Source organism: Astatotilapia calliptera, chromosome 5, assembly GCF_900246225.1.
Source record: "Astatotilapia calliptera chromosome 5, fAstCal1.2, whole genome shotgun sequence".
Lineage (NCBI taxonomy): Eukaryota > Metazoa > Chordata > Actinopteri > Cichliformes > Cichlidae > Astatotilapia > Astatotilapia calliptera.
The window spans coordinates 10017519-10038617 of record NC_039306.1 but is presented as its reverse complement, the minus strand read 5'-3'; the positions used below and the strand labels follow the sequence as shown (position 1 = coordinate 10038617).

The following is a 21099-nucleotide window of genomic DNA, read 5'->3' as shown; positions in this document are numbered from 1 at the left end:
AACCATTTTAACCACTAGGATTATTATGAAGTCAAATTGATAAAAATGAGACCACCACATATCTCAAAAACTACAAACTCAGCACTGCATTGATTGTATTACTAGTCTCCAGCCATACACCCACCACATTTATAGCAGATCAGAGATGTAAGGACAGGTGAAGAACAGACCTAATCAACCAGTCACATGAGAGCAGCTCAGTGCATTTAAGCATGTAGACATGGTCAAGATGAACTGCTAAAGTTCAAACCAAGCACCAGAATGGGGAAGAAAGATAATCTAAGTAACTTTAAATGTTCTAAGGTTGTTGGATATTCTGAATGTTTGTGAAACTGCTGATATACTGGAATTTTCACACAGAGTCTCCAGATTTTAGTCCAATAGAGAAACTTGGAGATGTGGTGCAACAGGAGATTTCCATGGCTGATGTCGAGCTGACAAATCTGCAGTCACCACGTGATGCTATCATTTCAATGTGGACCATAACAAAACAAAATTGAATCTATGCCACAAGGAATTAAGGTCGTTCTGAAGGCAGGACAGAGTCAAACCCAGTACTAGCAAGGTGTATCTAATAAAGTGGCCATTGAGTGTACATGCATAAGTTAGTATTCCTACCTAGTGCTTTGTAGGTTGTAATAATAAAAGTGTATCTACCACTAAGCCTATGCCTTCTAGAACACACCTTTACTGGGGTTCCTGCATTGGTAAAGGTCTTACTGTTTCGCTGCTGCACAGATCAATAAAAATATATTGTCTTGATATATTGAGTCGGCTTTGCAGAAAATGGGAAACCAATGACTTTATTCAACTGCATTCATATTTTTTTGAAGAATGGATCTGCCATGATGGTGGCTGTCTTCCCTAATAACTTGTTGCCTGCACTTTGAATGAAAACCCAGAGGACCATTTCACAAAAGGTTGTATTGTCAGAAACATCCTTTCGGAGTAAAACAGAAAACCAAAACTGACCATGCTAAGGTGATGCTGACAAGAATGGCACAGCCTGAGGCACTCGTCAAACTTTTCCAAATCTTGGAGTATGTACTTGCAGTGAACTCACTCTTGAGCATGTCTAATGATTTTTGGAAATGATCAAAATCTTAGAAAATACCAGATTCTTCAGTCTTCATCTTATTTTCAAAATTAGCCGTAAAACTGATCCAGCTCTATGACAGGAAGGAAATGCTAATCAAGGTATCATTGTTATAGTTTGTACCATACCAAAGCATGCAGTTTTGGTAAAAGCGATATGCTTTTTGATGTCGGTAATGTCAAAGTATTAAAAAAAAAATAGCACAGGAACTGCTGCTTGCATGACAGATGTTCCCTAATGATACAAATGATTGCAGACAATTTGAGAGAGAACGGCAACTTTTACCAGTCAGGCCAGTTCAATAAAACAGGCTCAAATACATCTTTGTGGATTTGCTCCAGCAAAATACTCTTAATATGTACACTTATTATCTTCTCCAGTAAGTGGGATTTTGAGCACTAATCGTGAGCACCCACATAGTAAGAGTGTATGACAATAACAAGATTTAATACATCATGTAATGGTCCTTTCACTTGATTAACGGTTTACTTTTTGATGCATAACACTGGGTAGAAAAGAAACATGTTTTCCTGATAATTAACTCATCAACTAGATGACTAGGAAGTGCATTTATACGTAACCTATGCATATTCTTGTACGCTATATACTATACGGAGCACAAGGATCTCTACAAATGTTTTTTTTTTATAAAAAGAAAAATCCAACGGAAGTAAATCGGCTTAATGGGCAGAATTAGAGGGGTCTGAATCCAGGGTAGGATTAAGGAAAATTGTGTGAAATAAAAGAGCGAGTGATCAGGAATGACTGTGCGTCTGTCTGGAGGGGGAGGGCGGGAGGAGAGAGAGGGAGAGAGAGAGAGAGAGAGAGAGAGACATTTTCATCCAAACCGCTCCGTTTTTTCCACAGCCTATCTCTTCTGCGCGGCTAAGCGCAGCTCCCTATTGTTTAAACTGTGAGGGGGGGAAAAACATTCCGCTTGTTCTATAAGCGCACCCAGTGAGTCATTTTTTTTTTTTGATGTGATGCTCGTTTATGACTGCTCTGAATGCTGCATTCATTTTCAACTTCTCCGAATTCTCCACTTAGACTTGAGCTGCATCATGAATAGTTTGGGGGCACCTTTGAATCGCATACCTCTGGAATGGTGGGGATTACACAGCCGAAACCTGGAGGGCATGTAAACGCAGATGGAGTTTGGGATTTATTGCAAAATAAGGGAAAGATGACCGTCTTCTCATTGTACTTGCTTTTGTGCGCAGATCTACTGGATTTAGCCGTCGGTAAGTGTGACCCTTTCATGCCATTTTCACGCAGTGGGAACCTCTCACAGCTTTCCGATCTATGCGTGGGGTCTAACAATATCCGAACTGTCAGTGAGTTGAGGCATTCGTTATGTGACAGCGAATCAGGACTACTAACTGACCATTAACAGGACAGCCGGGTGGAGGCGATCGGTACCATTCTCGCCACATGCCAACTTTCACCCTACTGACTAACCAAGTCGTGGAAGAGTGAAACCAACGAATAATGGTCGGATTCAGTTCAGGCTGCAAGATGTGCGGTGTGCGTGTCTATGTACTAAATGGAAACGGAAGAAGAACGGTAGCAGTAGGCCTAGTTATGTAGTTAGTCTTAATTCATCTGCATCGACTATCACGACCAGCTTGCATGACAGCACCTACTTCTGAGTACCGCACAAGTATAGCTCCAATGCTGAAGCGCACTCCAAGGCGTTTGTTGATCGTGGGTTTTGCACACCAGATAGCGCCTGAGCTCAACAGATATTAAAGTTGATGCGCTGAAAAACATTGAAGTGCGTCTTTTAATGCAGATTTCCGCCTTCAGCGCGGTCTGCACGGCACAGCGGTGGCATCATTGTCGCGTGTTTTTATCCTCCGTTGATGTGTTTCGATGTTGGGGGATGAGAACACAGCACTATGATATTTTACGCGAATCCTGAATGTTAACCAATATATATAAGCTATGTTTTACAGAATGCTAAAGCTGTGAGCAATAGGATTGTCTTTTTAGGGCAGAGAGTGGAGTGGTGATGGGACTAGGATGTTGCACTGGAATTTAGGAAAAACACATTCAAATATGTGCTGCAGATAAGAATCTGCCCTGACATTTAAACATGTCCCTTTATTGTTTTGATATTGCTTGTCACACCTATGGACCCGGTGGCATTTGTCAAAGGCTTTTTTGCCTTCTGCATGGATATTTATCATGGAGAGCTTGCACTAAAAAACAGAACTATAAGCACTCTTTTTTTTCCTTACTGAAGAAGCAAAGTATAACCCTGCTCATTCGGCTGGAGTTATAGGCTCAGAGTCAGTGCTAGCACGGTGGTGTTTGAAGGGCTTCAGAGGAGAGTTCACCCTTGGCTACAACATCACAGCAGCAGCATGCTGTACAAACCAAGATGTTAACCTTTCTTGCATAGCTGAGGATTTTGTTATTTTAAAGTGTTCTGACCTTTGCAGACGTATAGGAAATCATTATGAGCCATTTGGACTTAACATATTCTTAGATGTTTAAAAGCCTCAGGTGTTTGCTCAGATGAGGGTGAACTGCACAAAGGTTCTGCGCTGCAAGTAGGGTACTTCAGGAATGGAATCATACTTATTTGAAATGGGTTTTTCTTTTGGGGTTTTATTATATCGCTTAGGAGAAATGTTACATGAAGGTGTTAATATTGTTAACCGTGTCAACAGCAAAAGGCAGAATTTAATTTTAATAAATAGCAAGAATATGGTTGTACTGACTAATGGTCATGCTGGTTTTCTGGTTTTTATTTGTATTGTTGAAACTAAATTGATTGACACTGACACACACACACACGCTTACACACACACACGCTTACACACACACACACACACACACACCTCTCTGTCTCTTTCTCTATTTATATAAATTTTTCACTGATATTTAGTCAAAAAGTGCTGTAAAACAAAGTCAGTTAATAGTATTTCAAAACAAAGTTAAAATGTAGAATTAAGTTAAACAAGAATAAAATAAAATAGACAGTGAAAAAATCAGACAATAAGAATCTCAATAGAAAGCCTGGTTAAACAAAAAACACACAAACAAACAAAACAAAATGTTTTTTCTATTCTAAGTGCTTTTTTTTTTAAAAGATGACAGAGAGACAACTAAACAAGGTTGGAATGGGAAGCAAAGTGTAATTGTCACAGATTGAAAGGCTCTGTCCTCTCCAATCTTCTGTCTCATATGACTAACAAATAAAAACAGTATTGGTCATTTAGTCCATGCACCACTCCTGTCTGTTACACGTGTTTCAGAGTCTGCTACAGTTCTACTACACCTAGCTTGCACCTACAAGCTAACCCTTAGTAAAATTTAATAGTTCAAGCATTTGTTTTTTTGTTTGTTTGTTTTTAACCATGTTGCAAATTCACGGTATGAAGAGCAGGCTACATAGTCTATGTCTGGATTCTTATTTTTGAAGAGTTACTTTGTAATGCATATTTTATGCCGCCATAGAGCTACGGAATAGAGTGCACTGTGTGAAGTGTGATATCCCAGCATACATTGTTTTATCACATATGCTGCTGTATTGCATAACACATTTTTCCTTGTGTTATGAACTATGGCCTTAAAGCAAGGCTACCCTGGCTGTCAAGGCTAACAAACAACAATTAGACTATTGTCAATAGCTAATAATAGTTTGCTGCTACCATCCCAAGGATTGTTTTTTTTTTTAAGTCAGATATAAAACTTTGCTAAGCAAAGAGAACCAATTACTTTATGTATAAAAAAAGTACCTTTTCAACCTCAGAACTTTATAAGATGCTACCTGCCTTGATCTATACCCTCTCCAATGAGAAAGGATTTTCAATAGTATCTTGAAATCTGTCCAGAAAATCATTAGCATATTCCTTGAAATGGGAATTTGCCCCGAGGTGTTCAAAACCACTGTTGTGAAATTTCTGTTGAAGAAGCCAAATCTAGACTTTGGAATCCTAAATGATTACAGGCCGATGCCAAAAATTCTATTACTGAGAAATATATTATAAAAACCTATTTCTAGCAGATTTCTACATTAGAAAGAAAAAAGTTCAATCAGGTTTCAGAGCTAATTGTAGCACAGTGACTGCACTCATAAAGACTTTCAGTAACCTGAGGCATAGTGCTAGAAAGGGCTTGGTTAAGGTTCTCTTAGATTTAAGTGCAACATTTGACACAGGGGATGTGTGTGCATTTGTCTGACTGAACAAACTTTTCTGCTCAGCCACTTCACTACAAGGTTACAATCTGTGCATGTGTCCTCAAAGTGGACTAGAAAAACTGTATAATAAGATAACCTATGCCTCTGCGGTGTCTACAGCTGTCCATATGTGTGTCTGCAAGAGAGTATAATCCTAGCCTTAAGCTCCCTCATTGACTGCCTGTCGGCAATAAATAAATGGATGAGTAATAACTTTCTGAAACTAAATGAGTACAGGAGAGAAATTCTATAAGTAGGCCCAAAAGCCAAAACGATGCAATATCTCAAAAAACTATTTTAGACTCTGTCCTAGGTTTTTCGCCCTGTATAAGTAAAATATGTGGTATTTGTACAGCTGCGAAAAATGATCAAAGTGTGTGCATTCCAGACTAAGCAAGATATTGAAATTCAAAATCATGCTTTCATCAATGAAATGAATTTTTGACTAGTCTTTCTTAAAAGTCCACTGAAAAAAAAGTAACTCATTGAGGATTCTATGGTTAGACTTTAAATGATAAAAAAAGGAAAGAAGAGTGAACCCGTATTCTACTCTTCCCAACATTGTAAAACCAGCCTACCTCAAAGATGCATGATGTCCTTTTACAAGCTAGTAGATCCCGTAGCTTTCAAGCTACCCAAAATCCAACAAAATAAGACTGGAGACATAATTTTTCATTTATGTCTGGAAACTGTGGCATTGCCTCTCCAAAGATATAAGAGAGCTGGGCTCTGCTTTAATCCTTAAAAACACTTAAACTATCCTACTCTTGGATCCAGTTAAAGTATCCAAGAGATACTTCTTTCTTTACGATTTTTTCTTCTTTAATATAATTCACATTTACTGTTTCTATTAGTGTTTATTTTATTACTTATTCTGTTAATTTGTTTAGATATTTCCTTCTTATTAGTCTTGAGGCACTTTTCATGGACAAAAAAATGATTTGTTGATTATGTTGAATGAATGGCATCTTCTGTACCGAGAAAACGTTTGCATCAAGAAAAATGTACTTCTCACAGGCCACATTTCCAATGATTCCAATAATACTCGCAGAATCTACTCCACTTCATAAGCAGCAGAAATCTTCTTCCCTTTCTTCAAAGTTGAGGTTGTAGCAAAACTAAAAGCTGCCTCAGTGGTTTACTGTAGCAACAAAATAATTCCCCCTGCCTGTTGTGGGGCTGCTGTGCCAAGTTTGGAGGTATCCTTGATCAAATTTGAAGTACAGCTGTTGTCATTCCTGTCCTTTTCATCTACAAAAGCCTTCAAAATGATGAAAATACTTTCACCACAGAAAAAATTCTACTACTCTACTGTTTTTGTTTGTTTGTTTGTTTGTTTTTTTCCTAAGCTACCTAGATGTAATCAGACTTTGAGTAAGTTACACTTCATGGAGTAGATAGAACGGATTACACTGGGAATTTCCTATTTTGTTTTGTGACAGCTAAAGAAACAGCAAAGAGAGGCAAAATTTTAACAATAACATGTTGCTTTTTTTTAAAAAGTAATTTAAAAATTGATTAGTTTGCTTGAATTGCAGACCTAGCATGTTAGGTAAGTCATTATAATAAAAATCTGGCAGTCTCATAAATAATATAAATCTGTTTGTTTCTTGTTAACATGTAACTAAAATCGTACTCGTTAGAGTACTAAGTATAACAAAGCTAAAGCATGTCAGTGAGTTTCATTTTGAGGTGTTAACATCACTGCTCTTAGCGCTAGCATGTTTGCTTGCTTGTGTCCTTCAACTCCAAAGTGTTGCCAAAAAGCTGTTTTATTTTTCTGGTCTTGGTGGTACTGACTTTTTCATCTTTCTAAAACCTGAGCAAGAAGCAATCATGGTGCAGAAGAGTGAGTGAATTACTGACAGGAAGTCTGGCTCTTAGTGTATGTATCTACATGTTTTTCTGTTGTGTCTCATGTAGTAAAGGTACAAAAATGTTCCCAATTCTTTGTTTTATTTTCAGTGGAAAAACACAACATTAAAGAACCAGGTGTTAGCCAGTTTGTTATAACATTGTTAAACTATATAACTACAGGGTTTAACCATTCAGAAACCTGATAGTCGAGACCAGCTGTTTCTGAGATGAACATTGGTCAACTTTTGTGTGTGTATTTTATTCATTTATTTATTTTGCCCTTAAGCTACTGACCTCACCTATGACACCATCTAAAAATGAAAGAACTTTCAAATAGGTTGGTACAACATGGTATTACTGTCTGTATTACAATGCCATTTAGGAAAGAACAAAATACTTCACAGAGCCTCAGAAATTTCATTCAGAGATTAAGAACTAGAGATAACAGTGTTCAAAAATGAAATTATATCAAACTGCAGCCTTTTGAAGTTTTTTTTTCCAGGCAAAAAGAGTTGGCTTAGTATTCATTTCTGACCTAGACCATTTCCTAATAGAAATTAGATCGTCTCTAATGCTTTAACACATTCCTGTTTTAACTTTTTAGATCAAACTAAGGATGAAGTTTCTTACTAAACAAATCATAAATATCATTTTAATCCATACTGATGTGAGGGCTTTTTTGAAAGCTACATCTTGCGCAGTCTCACAGTTTGTGACATTTTTCTGTCCGATGAATTTTACGTCTTCCTTCTGAGTTTTATATAGACTGTTAGAAGTGTATAAAAGAAACATTTGATATGTGCATTACTTGTGTGCCCTTGGCTGAATACAGATTTGTTGTAAAATGTTTTAGGCTGATGTCTGAACAGCTGCTTTTAGGTTCACAGGTTTTCCTGTAAAGTACTAGATGTTCTGATTTTACGTAGATCCAGAAATGGGGCAGGCAGGCTCAAGTGATTTGTTACCAGAAGACTCAGTCAGGAAAATTACAAGGATAAAAGAGCAGAATAATTGATGTTCATGTGTTACGGGTCAAAGGGATTCGGTGCAATATCAAAAATAGGTTAAAACAGCACTATCAAACATACTGATTCAGTTGATAGAGTCGCTGTCAATGAAAATAAAGAAACTCAGTCAATATAAAATTGTGTCAGTACAGCAGGCTGTGAAGTGGCAATTATGACATGACCTGTAGGCTATGTTTTAAAATCTGAGGGAAGGTCATCAGTTTTTGATGTAATTTCTTTAAAAACGGCTTCTTTTAAAGCCTTCTGTTAAAGCACCAAGGAGAATGTGTTGTCTCAGACCACAGTGGTGAAGGCTGGTTTGCAGATTGTGTATCATAGCAGTGTTAACAGATTTAACAAGCACTGGATCTCAGATAGGTTTCCGGCGCACTGTGACTGCCTGCTACTGATGGCTGGTCTTGACTCACAGGAAGTGAAGAGAGATTTGGCCTGGAAAATGGGTTGTTGTCATGCAACTATCTGACAATCACCAAGCTTTCCATCACACTGCAGCTCTCAGCAGTTATATAAAATGATTATGCCCAGATTAGAAGCCATTTTCATTGTTTCATTTCATTTGCTATTGTTTGCTTGACTAGTCAGTGTGACTGTGTAAATCATTTTATATACACTATATATACTGCTAATAGTGTATGGGCCTTTTAGCAGATACACTTAAACCAGATTGCTGTGGAAATACAAAATAGCCCATTTGATTCTATTGCTGTAAAGTAGCAGCTTGAAGAAAAAAATATGAGTGCATGTCATTTTGACCCAATAGCATGCAGCTTTATCTGGTTTGACTCCCTTAGTGAGCTCATGCTGAACATACTTACTGAAGTACTTCAATTACTGAAGTACTTCAATGAGCAATTTAATCAAAAGGTGGCAGATTCCATCTAATAACTGTACTGAAAAAAAAAATCTAAACTTTGGAACCTATGAACACAAATGCCATGTGTAAAACTAATAGTAACAAGAACAAAATGCATATTTTGTAGGAAACTTGAGTTTTTATTTCACTACCTTCTGTCTCTAATTGGTGAGTTCAATCAATTACAAAAATGGAAAATGTATTAAATATTTCAGTTCAGTTAAAGTCTGTTTTATTAATATAGTGCCAGTTCACCTTAACATTCATTTCAGGGCTGTTTACTTTGTAAGCACAATGCTTAACAATTGTTTAGAGAGAAGTCCAACAATTCCCTTTGAGCACTTGGCAACAGCGGTTAGGAAAAAAAAAAACCCTTTCAACAGGAAGAAACCTCAGACAAAGCTAGGCTCGGGGAAGGTGGCCATCTGCCTCCATCGGTTGGGGTGGGGGGAAGGTGAAAAGAGAAAAGAGGAGCGCAGATAAACAACAAACAACGTCAATGCAGTAATAACCATTCAGCAGGTGTATCAGGTCAGTAACCACAGAAAAACATATGGCACCGGAGAAATATAGAAAAAGTAGACATATAAGAGCACAGAGACGGAAAAATATATAATCACAGCATGCACTATAAAATTATAACAGAGGGAATGTGCTAAGTGCGCCATTTAAGGTTGTCTGGGCATATAGCAGCATAACTAAGGGATTGTTCGGGTTAAGTTGAGCTGTACCTAACTATAACTTAATCAACTATAAACTTTATTTTGAATTTATATCTGTAAAGGAAGACCTGTTTTTTTTTGCCTTCCACCTCAGCATTGGGTATCTTTTGTCTCATGAAATTTCAAAAGCTCTGTTCCTAAAATTTATGATGAAATATCCATGCACTGAAAGTAAGAAATCCAAAATCTGCACACAGCAAGATATGATTATCTAAAGTAACTCCTGCATTGTTTTCTGACACTGCTTTTCAGATTTTCAGACATAACTGTAAAACTCTTAGAGCACACAGAATTCCCACATTGTTGTGTTGATAAAAGTCTGAGAACAATGTGCTATTTCACAGATGGATTCTGCAAACTTTTGCTTTTATCTAACAAGGCTCAAACACTTATATGCTTCAAGTTTTCCAGCAGCATGGCTGAAGAGGTTTACCAGTTTCCTATGACGCTTGCATTTGCTTTTCACACTGAAGTGCAGGTGTTTTTGAAAAAAAAATGCTGGCCTTGAGTTTTTTCAAAGAAATCTATGCCAATATCACAATTCCCTAGAATGGCTGAAACAGTGGCACAAGAGTAAGAACAACACATTTTGAGAATTAGCATACACACCAGCTATCTGCTTTTGGGGTGAAACCAAAATCATCTGTCTGACATTTTGGACAAGCTAAAGTGTGGTTTTTGCAGTAGTCCAGTCACTGAGAAGCCATTACCATATTTTATTTACAGCTAGCATCTTAGCTATGGGGTCTGCATCCAAGATGACTTGTTGCCTAGTAGCCTCGGGCCCTAGGAGTGGACCACAGTTTTTATGAATGTCTACTGCAATTCAAATAATGCAACAGAATCTGCAACCATCATGACAAATTTGTCCTCCCCCACTACCACCACGACAGCCTCTGGCGTGGAAAGTGGTAAGAGGCAGAATCGAGGAAAAATGAACCTTCCTTTGCCTGTATAGCTGAAATACGTTTGTGTTTTCAAGCAGTGATGTTAAAATGATCAAATGAAAATGGCTCTGATTAGTGGAGACAAGTAAAGGCTTGGGGCAAGAAGTTCAAAGAGCACAGTAACTTTCTTTACTACCCTTGTGGACCTTCATACACAGATGTAGGCTGGCTTGCTGATGTCTTTGGCTTGTGTGGGAGTTTGAAGTAACTTGGATTCCCTCAGCAGCTGGTGGTTTGCAGAGATAGAGAAAATACAGAAGCAAAGTGTCTGTATTTTCTCCCAATGTTCTCCCAATGATCTCCCAAATGGTTACATAGAAAGGGAGTATATCGTTCCTGTTCATGATCTTTAGTAAGCAGTAAAGTTTTGTCAAATAGTATAATATGTCCTTTTACCAGAACTTTTAAAAATCCCATTTTATTACAGAAACTTGTGTTTCTCAATTTAGCAGCCAGCATAACGAGGGATTTCTTGGCAAGCTTTATCAGCACTTTTACAATATTCTCCTCCCACCGTTTCCTACATGCTAATATGGATTATGTGGTTTTGCTTATCGTGTTCAAACATAGGTGCTGAGTAATATCAATTGGTCCGTCACTGTGTCCCAACATCAGTCTATTTATTTAGGGCTGTGAAACTGAATTGTATATGATACATGAAACATATCAGCATCCAAAGTTTATTGCAAGACAGCTGAAATGTACACTGCTGCGCACAGTCTTTTGTATACAAACATTCTGTTTCTTTCTGCTAGTGATCTGACACAAATGGAATTATTCAAAGTCATGGTGACCTCAAAATCTAAGCTTGCGTTTTTGTTACAGTATGTACAGTATATCAAGATTATCTTAAGAAGAAACAGTTGTATTGCATTAGCAATAAATTATATTGACTCAAAGATAAAATGCAATATAGAGGAAAATTAACATTAAAGTATATTGTGAGAAACATTTTACTTACTAAATTGGCTCAAATATACATGACAGTGCTTTAACCTAAAAGGAAAAAGCCCTTTTTATGCTTTCATATACACACATTGTGTAGTAACTGTAAATATTCTAAATCACTGCTTTGCTTTCCCAGTTTGATTCTTCTGGGTTTTTTTTTAAAAAAAAATGTTTGCAGCTATTCAAAGCCATCTTCAAGCCAGTGAATACAGCATTGCAGAGGTTTCATGAAAAGTTCAGATTAGGCATGGAAAAAGGAAGAGATGGCAGAGGAGGGGGGAAAAACAGCTCTAATCGACGCACTGACGTCACTCTGGAGCTGTGCAGATGGGAGTAAAGAAGGATTGTGTGGGCTATGAATCTTGTGCATATTGACTTCCTCCATATAAGCCACCAAAATAAAAAAATAAAAAAATCATAAAGACATCAATCTGCACTCACAGGAGTAGGTATTAGTGAAGTTTCACAGACAGTCAGAATATGATAGGACAAGGCTGTGTTCAGCCTGTAACATCTGTCATTTCTGATAACATTTATCAGCAAACCTTTGATCTGCTGTAGAACTTGTCATGCAAGTTCAGAGAATTAATCTTCTGAATATGCGACATGAATTATACAATAATAGAAATTGTGGGTGCATATGGATTATAACTTGCTTTAAATATAATTATTTTACTTCAGTTTTTTTCTCTAAAGATTATGGTTAAAATTGCAAGGAAGCTTTATCTTTTAGGATGCTTACATGCAACTTTGGCGCTCGCTTCTGAATTTTTATATAAAGGAGGACTTGTAATGATTAAATCTATTCTTTCCCAATAAAACTGCCAGCATTAATTTCACATATGCCTGGTACCAGGTGACTCTGGTATAAAAAAAATTATTTGGAAAGTGGAAATAATAATGTGAGGGAGCTTGTGTAATGACTCATCACTGTTAGTTTCTTGTACTGCTGTTCTTCCTGGAGGAAATAATATGTAAAAAGAAAGTACACGTGTGAGGTCTTGGTGTGAGTCTATCCTTTTCTGACTGTGATCTCTTAAGGCAGGCAAGCAAGATGTTCCAGTCTGTTCAAATTATAAATGCTTGTGCTTAATCTTTATATGGTAATCTTCCTATTGTATTGTTTTACTGTCATAACAACTTGTGGATTACTCATCTATTCTTGTGTTGTTATAAACACGTTTTATCAACAGGGAAGTTGCCCTCTGGTGGACAAAATATAGAACATCAACACTCATTACATGGTTGACTGGTGTTTCTCTGATTTTAATTTATCGCCCATCATAAATGCCGATACAGATACATCAGCAAATAGATAACATTGACCAATATTTTGGAAATGTGAAGCAAGAAAGTCTTTAGTGTGGCTGTTGGCAAAGAAATAAAATCTTGGATTATCACCTAATGTTTCACAGTTTGGCGTAGTGGTACCAAAAAAGAGAGACTCAAGAAAAAAAGGTCTTTCTGCACATGTACAACAGGACTCCATTCTGTAGTATGGACTCAAATACTTCAGTTAGATACCTACTTGACATTGCAGAGGTACATAAGGTATCCCAAAGTTTCAATGCCTCGATAAAGAGCCTTGAGCAATATTAGCTGCAAAGTAGAAAGTTGGATGGACAGTATTATATGTTCCATTTCGAAGATTTTTGTGCTTTGTTTTCATTTATTTTGTTGTTTGCTATTCACTTTTACACTATTTTTTTTTTTTTTTTAGGAAAGAAAGCACTTTATTGGATTTAGGAAAAGCTTCTGGCTGGCAAATATTTTTGTAGATATGGTCAATGTCTGATTGCAGTCTGTCTACTGTTTTTATTGTATCACTTTTGTATATTTTACGCCAAACAGAAGTTTGCAGGCAGTGTCAAAGCTCACAAATTGTAATTACATTTAATTAAAAGTCATCTGTTTTTTTAACTAAAACAAGTGAGCCAGAGATGAATAGTAACTGCTAATTGGTATGCTTTCAAATGATACTGCCTAAGGGAGTTGCGTATAATGTAAATAGAATTTATTCTAGGACGAAACCTTGTGGCACTCCATAATTAACCTTAGTGTGTGAAGAGGACTCCCCATTTACATGAACAAATTTGAGTATGTTAGGTAGATATGATCCAAAATACTGCAGTGCAGCTCCAGCGCGTGCTCTAACCTCTGTAATAAAATATTATGGTCAATAGTATATCGAGCGCTAGCAAGACAAGCACAGGGTTGCTGTTGCTATTGATACCATTACACCAATTCGTCACAGTATTGTGTTGGTCCTTCTTTTGCTGTCCAAACATGACTGACACATTGAGCAATGGACTCTACTAAACTCTTAAGGTGTGCTGTGATATCTGCCACCAAGATGTTAGCAACAGATCCTTTAAGTCCTTTAGGTTTAGAGGTGGGCCCTCCATGGATTGAATGTGTTTGTCCAGCACATCGCATAGATGCTCAGTTGGACTGAGATCTGGGGATTTTGGAGGCTAAGTCAACACCTCAAACTCGCTGTGCTCCTGATACCATTCTTGAATCATTTTTGTTTTGTGGCAGGGCGCATTATTTGGGGCACATCATTAAGAGGTCACAGGCAGCCACAGTGACTACTATTTTTATGACAAGATGTGCATGATCTGCAATAGTGCTTGGGTAGATGGTACACGTCAAAGTACCTTCTGCATGGATGCTGGAATCCCAATTTCTCAGCAGAACATTTCCCCAAACATCACACAGACCAGGGAATCTTCTTTCATTGCTCCATGGCCCAATGCCATGCTCATTGTTGGTACTTTCGGTATATTGCTGGTTTATCACTGTTTGCTCAGTGGCTGAAACAGTGGCACTTTTGATAGGTACTGACCGCTGCAGATTGAGAACACCCAATAAAAGTTACAGTTTTGGAGATACTCTACCCTAGTTCTCTAGCCATCACAATTTGGCCCTTGTCAAGCTCAAATGTTGACAATTGCCCATTTTCCCTGCTTTTAACATATCAACTCTTTCAAAATATTCACTTCCTCTCTTATATATCCCACCCACTAACAGGTGCCATGATGAAGAGATAATTAGTGTTATTCACTTCACCTGTCAGTGATCATAATGTTGTGCCAGATTGGTGCATTTTTACAGTCACAGATGATGTGTTGTTAACAGCATGAGCACTCTTACTATGAACCTTCTTACAATGACACTGTCAAATTCCTATTGCGTATATTGTTTGTTGTTTCTAAAAATGCACTCTTTATCTACATTCAGTGTCTAATACAAATCATCTCGTTGTTGCTAAAAGACAAATGTCTAAAAGGGAATTATGCTGTTGTTTGTTTTTATCTTGTGGATTACAAAAAAAACAAAAAATGAAACATGTAGTCAAACTGTAATGAAAGTGATGACTATCAGGTGGGAATAGGGAAAAGGAAACCCTGTGCAAAATCATTTTGCTCTGATGCGACAGCGTGAAGTTAGCCCTCGGCCATGGATAAAGTTTGTGCCGAAACACCCCCAGTGGATTGTGATTAATCAATCTTAGAGAGCGGTATGGGGAAGTGATGGTAAGAGGGAAAAGGAGTAGGTGGAAAAGTGCCTGTGGGGGTTGTGCACTTTTAAGTGGGAAATAAGTAGATCAGCAGACAAAAAAACCTCTTCATGAGGTTTCATCATGAGTCTGAATTAACTGTTGAATCAAAGATGCTGATGAAAAATTGAGATGTTCCATCTGCTCTCTGGGTTCTGCTGTCAAACCCACTTCTCCAGAGTACAAACAGTATCCTGTCACATAAAGGCGAAAAGGCCATAGAAGTCCCAACCATGTTTGAACCCCTCAAAAGTAGTGTGTACATAAAGATATAACATTAAATATAAATTGACAGCGTGACTGTTGTATTGTGTTAAAACAATGATTTTCATTCATTAATGAGTTGATTAACAGGAGTATAAATCCATCCCTTTTGAACCTAAAAAAAAGGGTCAAAGTTTACTGACTCAAATTGACACTTGAGGTTGGCTGAATGGAACAAAATACGCCACAGGAAATTGTTTGGGCTTACAGCTGTGTTATGCAAGACAGTTACTTATTATGTATGTATGGAGTTAATTGCATATTGGCAGATGCTTTACATTAAAGGATTTAGGTGTGATTGAAGAAATTATAGGGAAATTAGTGTACTAATAGTGTTGGTTACAGAAATTTGTAGCAATTCTGTTTTTGATCTAGTTTCTAACACTTCAAAGTAAAGATACGTTTACATTCATGACATTTAACTATTTATTCTGTCTAGCATGCATTAGTTTAGTACCTGTTTGGGAAAAATAGGAACAAAGTGGTATTGAATTCCTTTCCTGTCATTTCACCAGTCAGATTTTTCGTACCCAGTCAGCTGTTCAGATTCCTCATGTGGCTGCCTTTTCCAAGGGGAGTCGAATGTAAGAGAAAGCTCACATTAGTTCTCGTCACAGCTGACTGAACATTTGGATACATTCTGCTGCATACTGAGACCTTCATCATTGCAGAATAGCACAAGATAGAATATGGCAGGTTTAGGATGCAGTTAGTAATAAATTCAATAGAGTGTATTATCAGTTTTGTTTGCCAGTTTATCCAATCCATTTTTATTTGCAAACTCAACAAATATGTATGTCTACCTTCAATTTCTGTGCTGTAGAAGAACAAAAAGTGAGGAAAAACTCAAAGTACTTAAACCTGATTGAAATTCAGCGAATTGTCGTTGTTATCAGACATCTGATGCTACAAAAGCAAAACAGATGTCATGTAATTAAAAGTAACCCTGTGGTGCTTTTCTATTTTTAGGGCAGAGCTGTATATGACAGTTGCAGATCAAAATGACACCCCTCTGTTTTTGTGTGTTTTCTTTCCTTCTTTCTTTTTTATGTGAAAGCTAAGGTCATCACTTTAGATTTCTTCACTAATATCTTCATCATAGCACAGATAATATGAAATCATTGTCACTGTAGTATATAAGTTACTGTAGTTATGAGTTAGGCTGACTATTCACTCTTTTAATGTATTGTGTAATAGACATCTGTCACCCTCACCGTACTGCTAGTTTCCACTCTATCCACCCATCTTCCTGATGGGACAAATCCTAAAGTTATCAATATTCAGGATAATAGTCTCAGAGGAAGAGTAATATGAATGTGTCAGTAGGATTGGAGTATTCATAACTCCACTTCCTTATAATTCCATCCACAGCACTGAATATTAATCCTATCATTTTAGCCCTACCTATGAGGAAACACATCAGATAACAAATGGATTAAATTGTACTGAATCAAGAACAGGTCTGTCTGAAACAAAAAATTTAGTATTTTGTTTATCTTGAAACACAAAGTTAAAAGAACCTGTGTTTGATAATGATACATTCATAAGTCATTAGGTCGATTGTTAATCTGAGTTTAAAAGACGAACCTTTGTTGCCTTTGTTGTTGCCTTGGAAAAATCACTTCCTGCAGTGCTACAAACACCTTATAGACAAATGACATTCAGTAGTGGAGAGTCAAAGGAAGCAACCTTGTGCTCTGCTAGTTATTAGACATCGCATACTGTACATGCTGACAAAATAGAAAAAGAACAATGAAAAACATAGACTAACAATTTCAATTTAAAGATACAATGTCTCTCTTTTTAAACTTGGCTTATCCAGCCAATGGGGGAATTTTGCTAGAATAGTTTATGTCCACTTTTCTTCTTCATGAAATTAAGGGTCTTTTCAAATCAATACAAAGATCTTTTGAGGGATTACCTTTATCCCATGGTGAAACTTTCTGCCCTAATATGAGTGCTCTGTTCCTAGCTGACAAAACTCCATCTACCCATCCAGTAAAGATTTAGAGGTTTGCAGAATCTATGCATTGAAGCTCTAATGACATAAGGGTCACCTATCACCTTGCAACGACATTTCATCAAGACATCCATTCATCAATCTGTTGTTAGCAATTCACAAGAATCACTAGTCCTACAGTAATGAGTTTAACTGAATGTGGATACAAAAATCCCACAATGCGTGGTCACCCAAAGGTATCATGAGCTGAATTAGGGCTGGGCGATATATCGAGTTTTTTTAAAATATCGATATATTTTCATACGAGATATAAGATGTGACAATATCGTTTATATCGATATAGCCTATGTTATGTTATAATTATACTTGTGGGGCCGCAGGTTTGCCTCTCTTTCGTCCACTTTTGTCTCTACGCAACGTTACTCGGCCTCGCCTCTCCTTCACTGAACACAACTCCGCCTCCCCCATAGCTTCACCTGCAGGCAATGACAAGATGAAAGCGGAAAATCTCCGTTAGCGAGTTACCGCGGATCGTCCCATGCGTGGGGCTGGACGGCGTCAACGTGTTAGCGAGCTAACCACGCTAACGAGCTAACCGCGCTAACGACATGCAGCCCGGAGGAGCTGCACGGCCTAAAATCCTTTCATTTTCTCAAAACTCGACAGTGCGCCTTATGTATGAATTCTGGTTGTGCTTACTGACCGCGAACCGATTTTATGTGGTACACAGCGCTCAGCAATCTGTCAAAAAATGTTTTAATATGACTTTGCTACGGAGCTGCACTGCTTGATGGATTGTCGGAGGATTACGGCTACCGGGGAGGAGCCTCGCGGAGTGATACGTACTGTGCTTCAACGTAATATTACCGTACTGTGTGTGTATAAGGACCACAAATGGCACCTGTTCAGAGACGTGGTGCAGCTGTGAAATCTGTCTCTTTGTTATTATGCTCAGCGTCTATTAGTTTACATTTTGACTGCACAATTGTGAGCTTTTTGTTATGCACAAAAACAACATTGTTTTCTTTTATTTATGGACCATGATTATTTAATAAATGCTGATAATTTATTTTTAAGTAATTTCTTCATGTACATCTACGCCGTATGTAAATAAAAGTGCCCGTGTGACATCTGGGACACAGTGTGACTAAGAACTCTCTTTTTGTTCTTAACTTATGGCTTTTTTAAAAAAAAATCGAGATATATATCTTATATCGCCATCCAGCTAAAAAATATCGAGATATGAATTTTGGGTCATATCGCCCAGCCCTAAGCTGAATGTCCTACTGTTGTTTTTGTTTTTTTAATTTTGTGTGATTTTGTGATAAATACAACAAAATAAAACTAGTACTGGTACCGAAAAAAAGAAGATTTATTCATAACACATGTGAAAAGACCCAGGAAAACCGAGTTAACGATAAAAACGATAACAAAATAACGCTGAAAACCGATAAAAACCCTGAAAACCATACATTTCACACCTGAGCCTCAACTCTCGCGGTCCGGTACCAAACGACTCACGGACCGGTACCGGTCCGAGGCCCGGGGGTTGGGGACCGCTGAATTATGGGACAGAGCTACTTCTTCTTCGGGGTTTAACGGCAGCTGGCATCCTTGTACTTGCAGTGCTGCCATCTTCTGTTTCAGTCCGTTATTACACTCTTAAATCCTACTACTTATTCCTGCGTCTTTTGTGATCTTACAAAGCTTCAAACGACGCGTCGACTATTAAATTAGTCGTCGACGATTTTAATAGTTGACGTAATCGTGACTAGTCGACTAATCGTGGCAGCCCTAATAAACATGAATGTCTCTGTATTGTAAGTATGCTTTGACATTTACAGTTGTATGCGTGTATTTGCTTTCTGCTCATTCAGTCAAATACTGCACATTCAATAGATTTTTAAAAGCATCCATTATGCTAAATACATACATGGATAGTAATGTTTGGAATGTATAATATTACAGAATGTTTAACTAATGATGTGACATTTTTAAATGTTAAGGTCATGCAGATGTTGAGTTTGGAAAGTGTTCTAAAGTGTGCATCATTAACTGTCAGAAATCATTACAATTTCTCAACAAAATCTCTTCTGTCATTTTCTTTGTGTTGACTGTGCCAAAGCAGGCATTGCATATTCATTACATTACAACAGCACATAATTATGACAGCAATTACAACAAATGTTGGGGCTGGATTCATTATGGAAAGTGTGTGTGTGTGTGTGTGTGTGTGTGTATTGTTGTTAATGTTTCTCTGTGCTTCAAAGGTTTTGGGGAATGAGATGGTCCAGTCACAGAGGAAATGGAGTGGAGAAACATTAAACCAGCTTTATCCAATAAAAGTGTCTCTTTAACAAAACAAAGCAAAAAATACATAAATAAACAATAAAAAAAAAATTTAATAAAAAATATGCTTGTGTTGTTTACTGGGATATTTAGTAATGCTGATGATTTTTAGTTAAGATTCTCGTGTTTGTCCATTCATATATTCCTTTGAAGGGACTTTCAGTTGCAAAGCTGATTAGAAATACACCAATTGCAATTTTTTTTGGCTGATTTTGAATTCTGATTTTTATTTTTTATTTTTTTTTATCAAAGTATGACCTATCAAGACCACTTTTGCTAATTATGATTTTCTTTTCTAAGAACTTCAATTGATGGTGTATACAAGTACAAATCAAGCTTTATTCATTAAAAAAGTAATTTTCATAATAAAATATTTACTTGCTTATATAAAAATTGAAAATAAAATCTTCTGCTCTGGAATGTTTAATGTTTTATTTTTTGGTAAGGTAAAATTATAAAGCAGGTACAACAGATTTTTATAACAAAACACATGTCATTTATGTGCATCATTTCCCATATGGTTTCCAAGATGTTTTCAGCACAACTTTACCAGATAACAAGACATTGATCCTTTGGTTTTACACTCTTCTCTAAAATTTTAGTCATATCTACTTTGATCCTTTGTTCACATTGGGGGCTCTGGCTTGTGTCTCGCACTAAGCTCTGGATTGCTTTAGCTACTTTGGACTACATTTATGAAACGGGGCAAAATAGCATGTGAGTGTAATCCCCCAAAATTAGTATCATCTCTTTTATTAATGATAATCAGCAATAATAAGCATGTGCGGACTGAATTGATATTTGTTGGATTTTTTGGGATTCTATCTGCTCAACAGTCATGGGTCTTCTTTGACATATTGTTTGTTACATTTCAGTGGGTGAAGTGCTATGACTGCAGGGAGTCCATAGTTCAGCAATTCTCTACTTGTGCTGTTGTACTACTATGTAGTTTATCATTGTCTTGCGGAAATAAGCAAAGCCTTCCCTGAAAAACACATCCCCTGGATTGAAGCATACATTGCTCTAAAACCTTTGCATACATTTTAGTATGGCTAGTGCGTTTCTATCATCCATTTTATGCTGCAATTTCCGATGCACTCTGGACCGTTAGAGTTGCATGACCCCTCTCCTCCTTAGTTTAGAGAATGTAGTGTCAGTGTTTTCCAAAAAGAATTTCAAATTTTGTCTGACCACAAAACAGTTTTCCTATTTGTCTCAGAGCATTTTAAATGCGTTTTGGCCCAGAGAAGATGGTGTTTCTGGATTATGCTCACATATGGCTTCTTTGCATGATAAAGCTTTAATATGTGTTTGTGGATGCCAC

The 21099-nt window shown here is 37.2% G+C and overlaps 1 protein-coding gene across 2 annotated transcripts in view; it reads left to right on the top strand.

The window, feature by feature from the left end:
- The first annotated feature begins 1921 nt into the window (after window positions 1-1921).
- The window catches only part of igsf21a (immunoglobin superfamily, member 21a), a 192030-nt gene continuing 172852 nt past the window's right edge, over window positions 1922-21099 (top strand). The window contains exons 1-2 of one of the 2 annotated variants that reach the window (XM_026167142.1): window positions 1922-2053; window positions 2144-2337. In XM_026167142.1, the coding sequence (XP_026022927.1) occupies window positions 2199-2337 (139 nt within the window). In that variant the 5' untranslated portion in view covers window positions 1922-2053; window positions 2144-2198. Of the gene's footprint in view, window positions 2338-21099 lie in introns of both variants that reach the window. The other variant, XM_026167143.1, reaches the window with a different exon arrangement.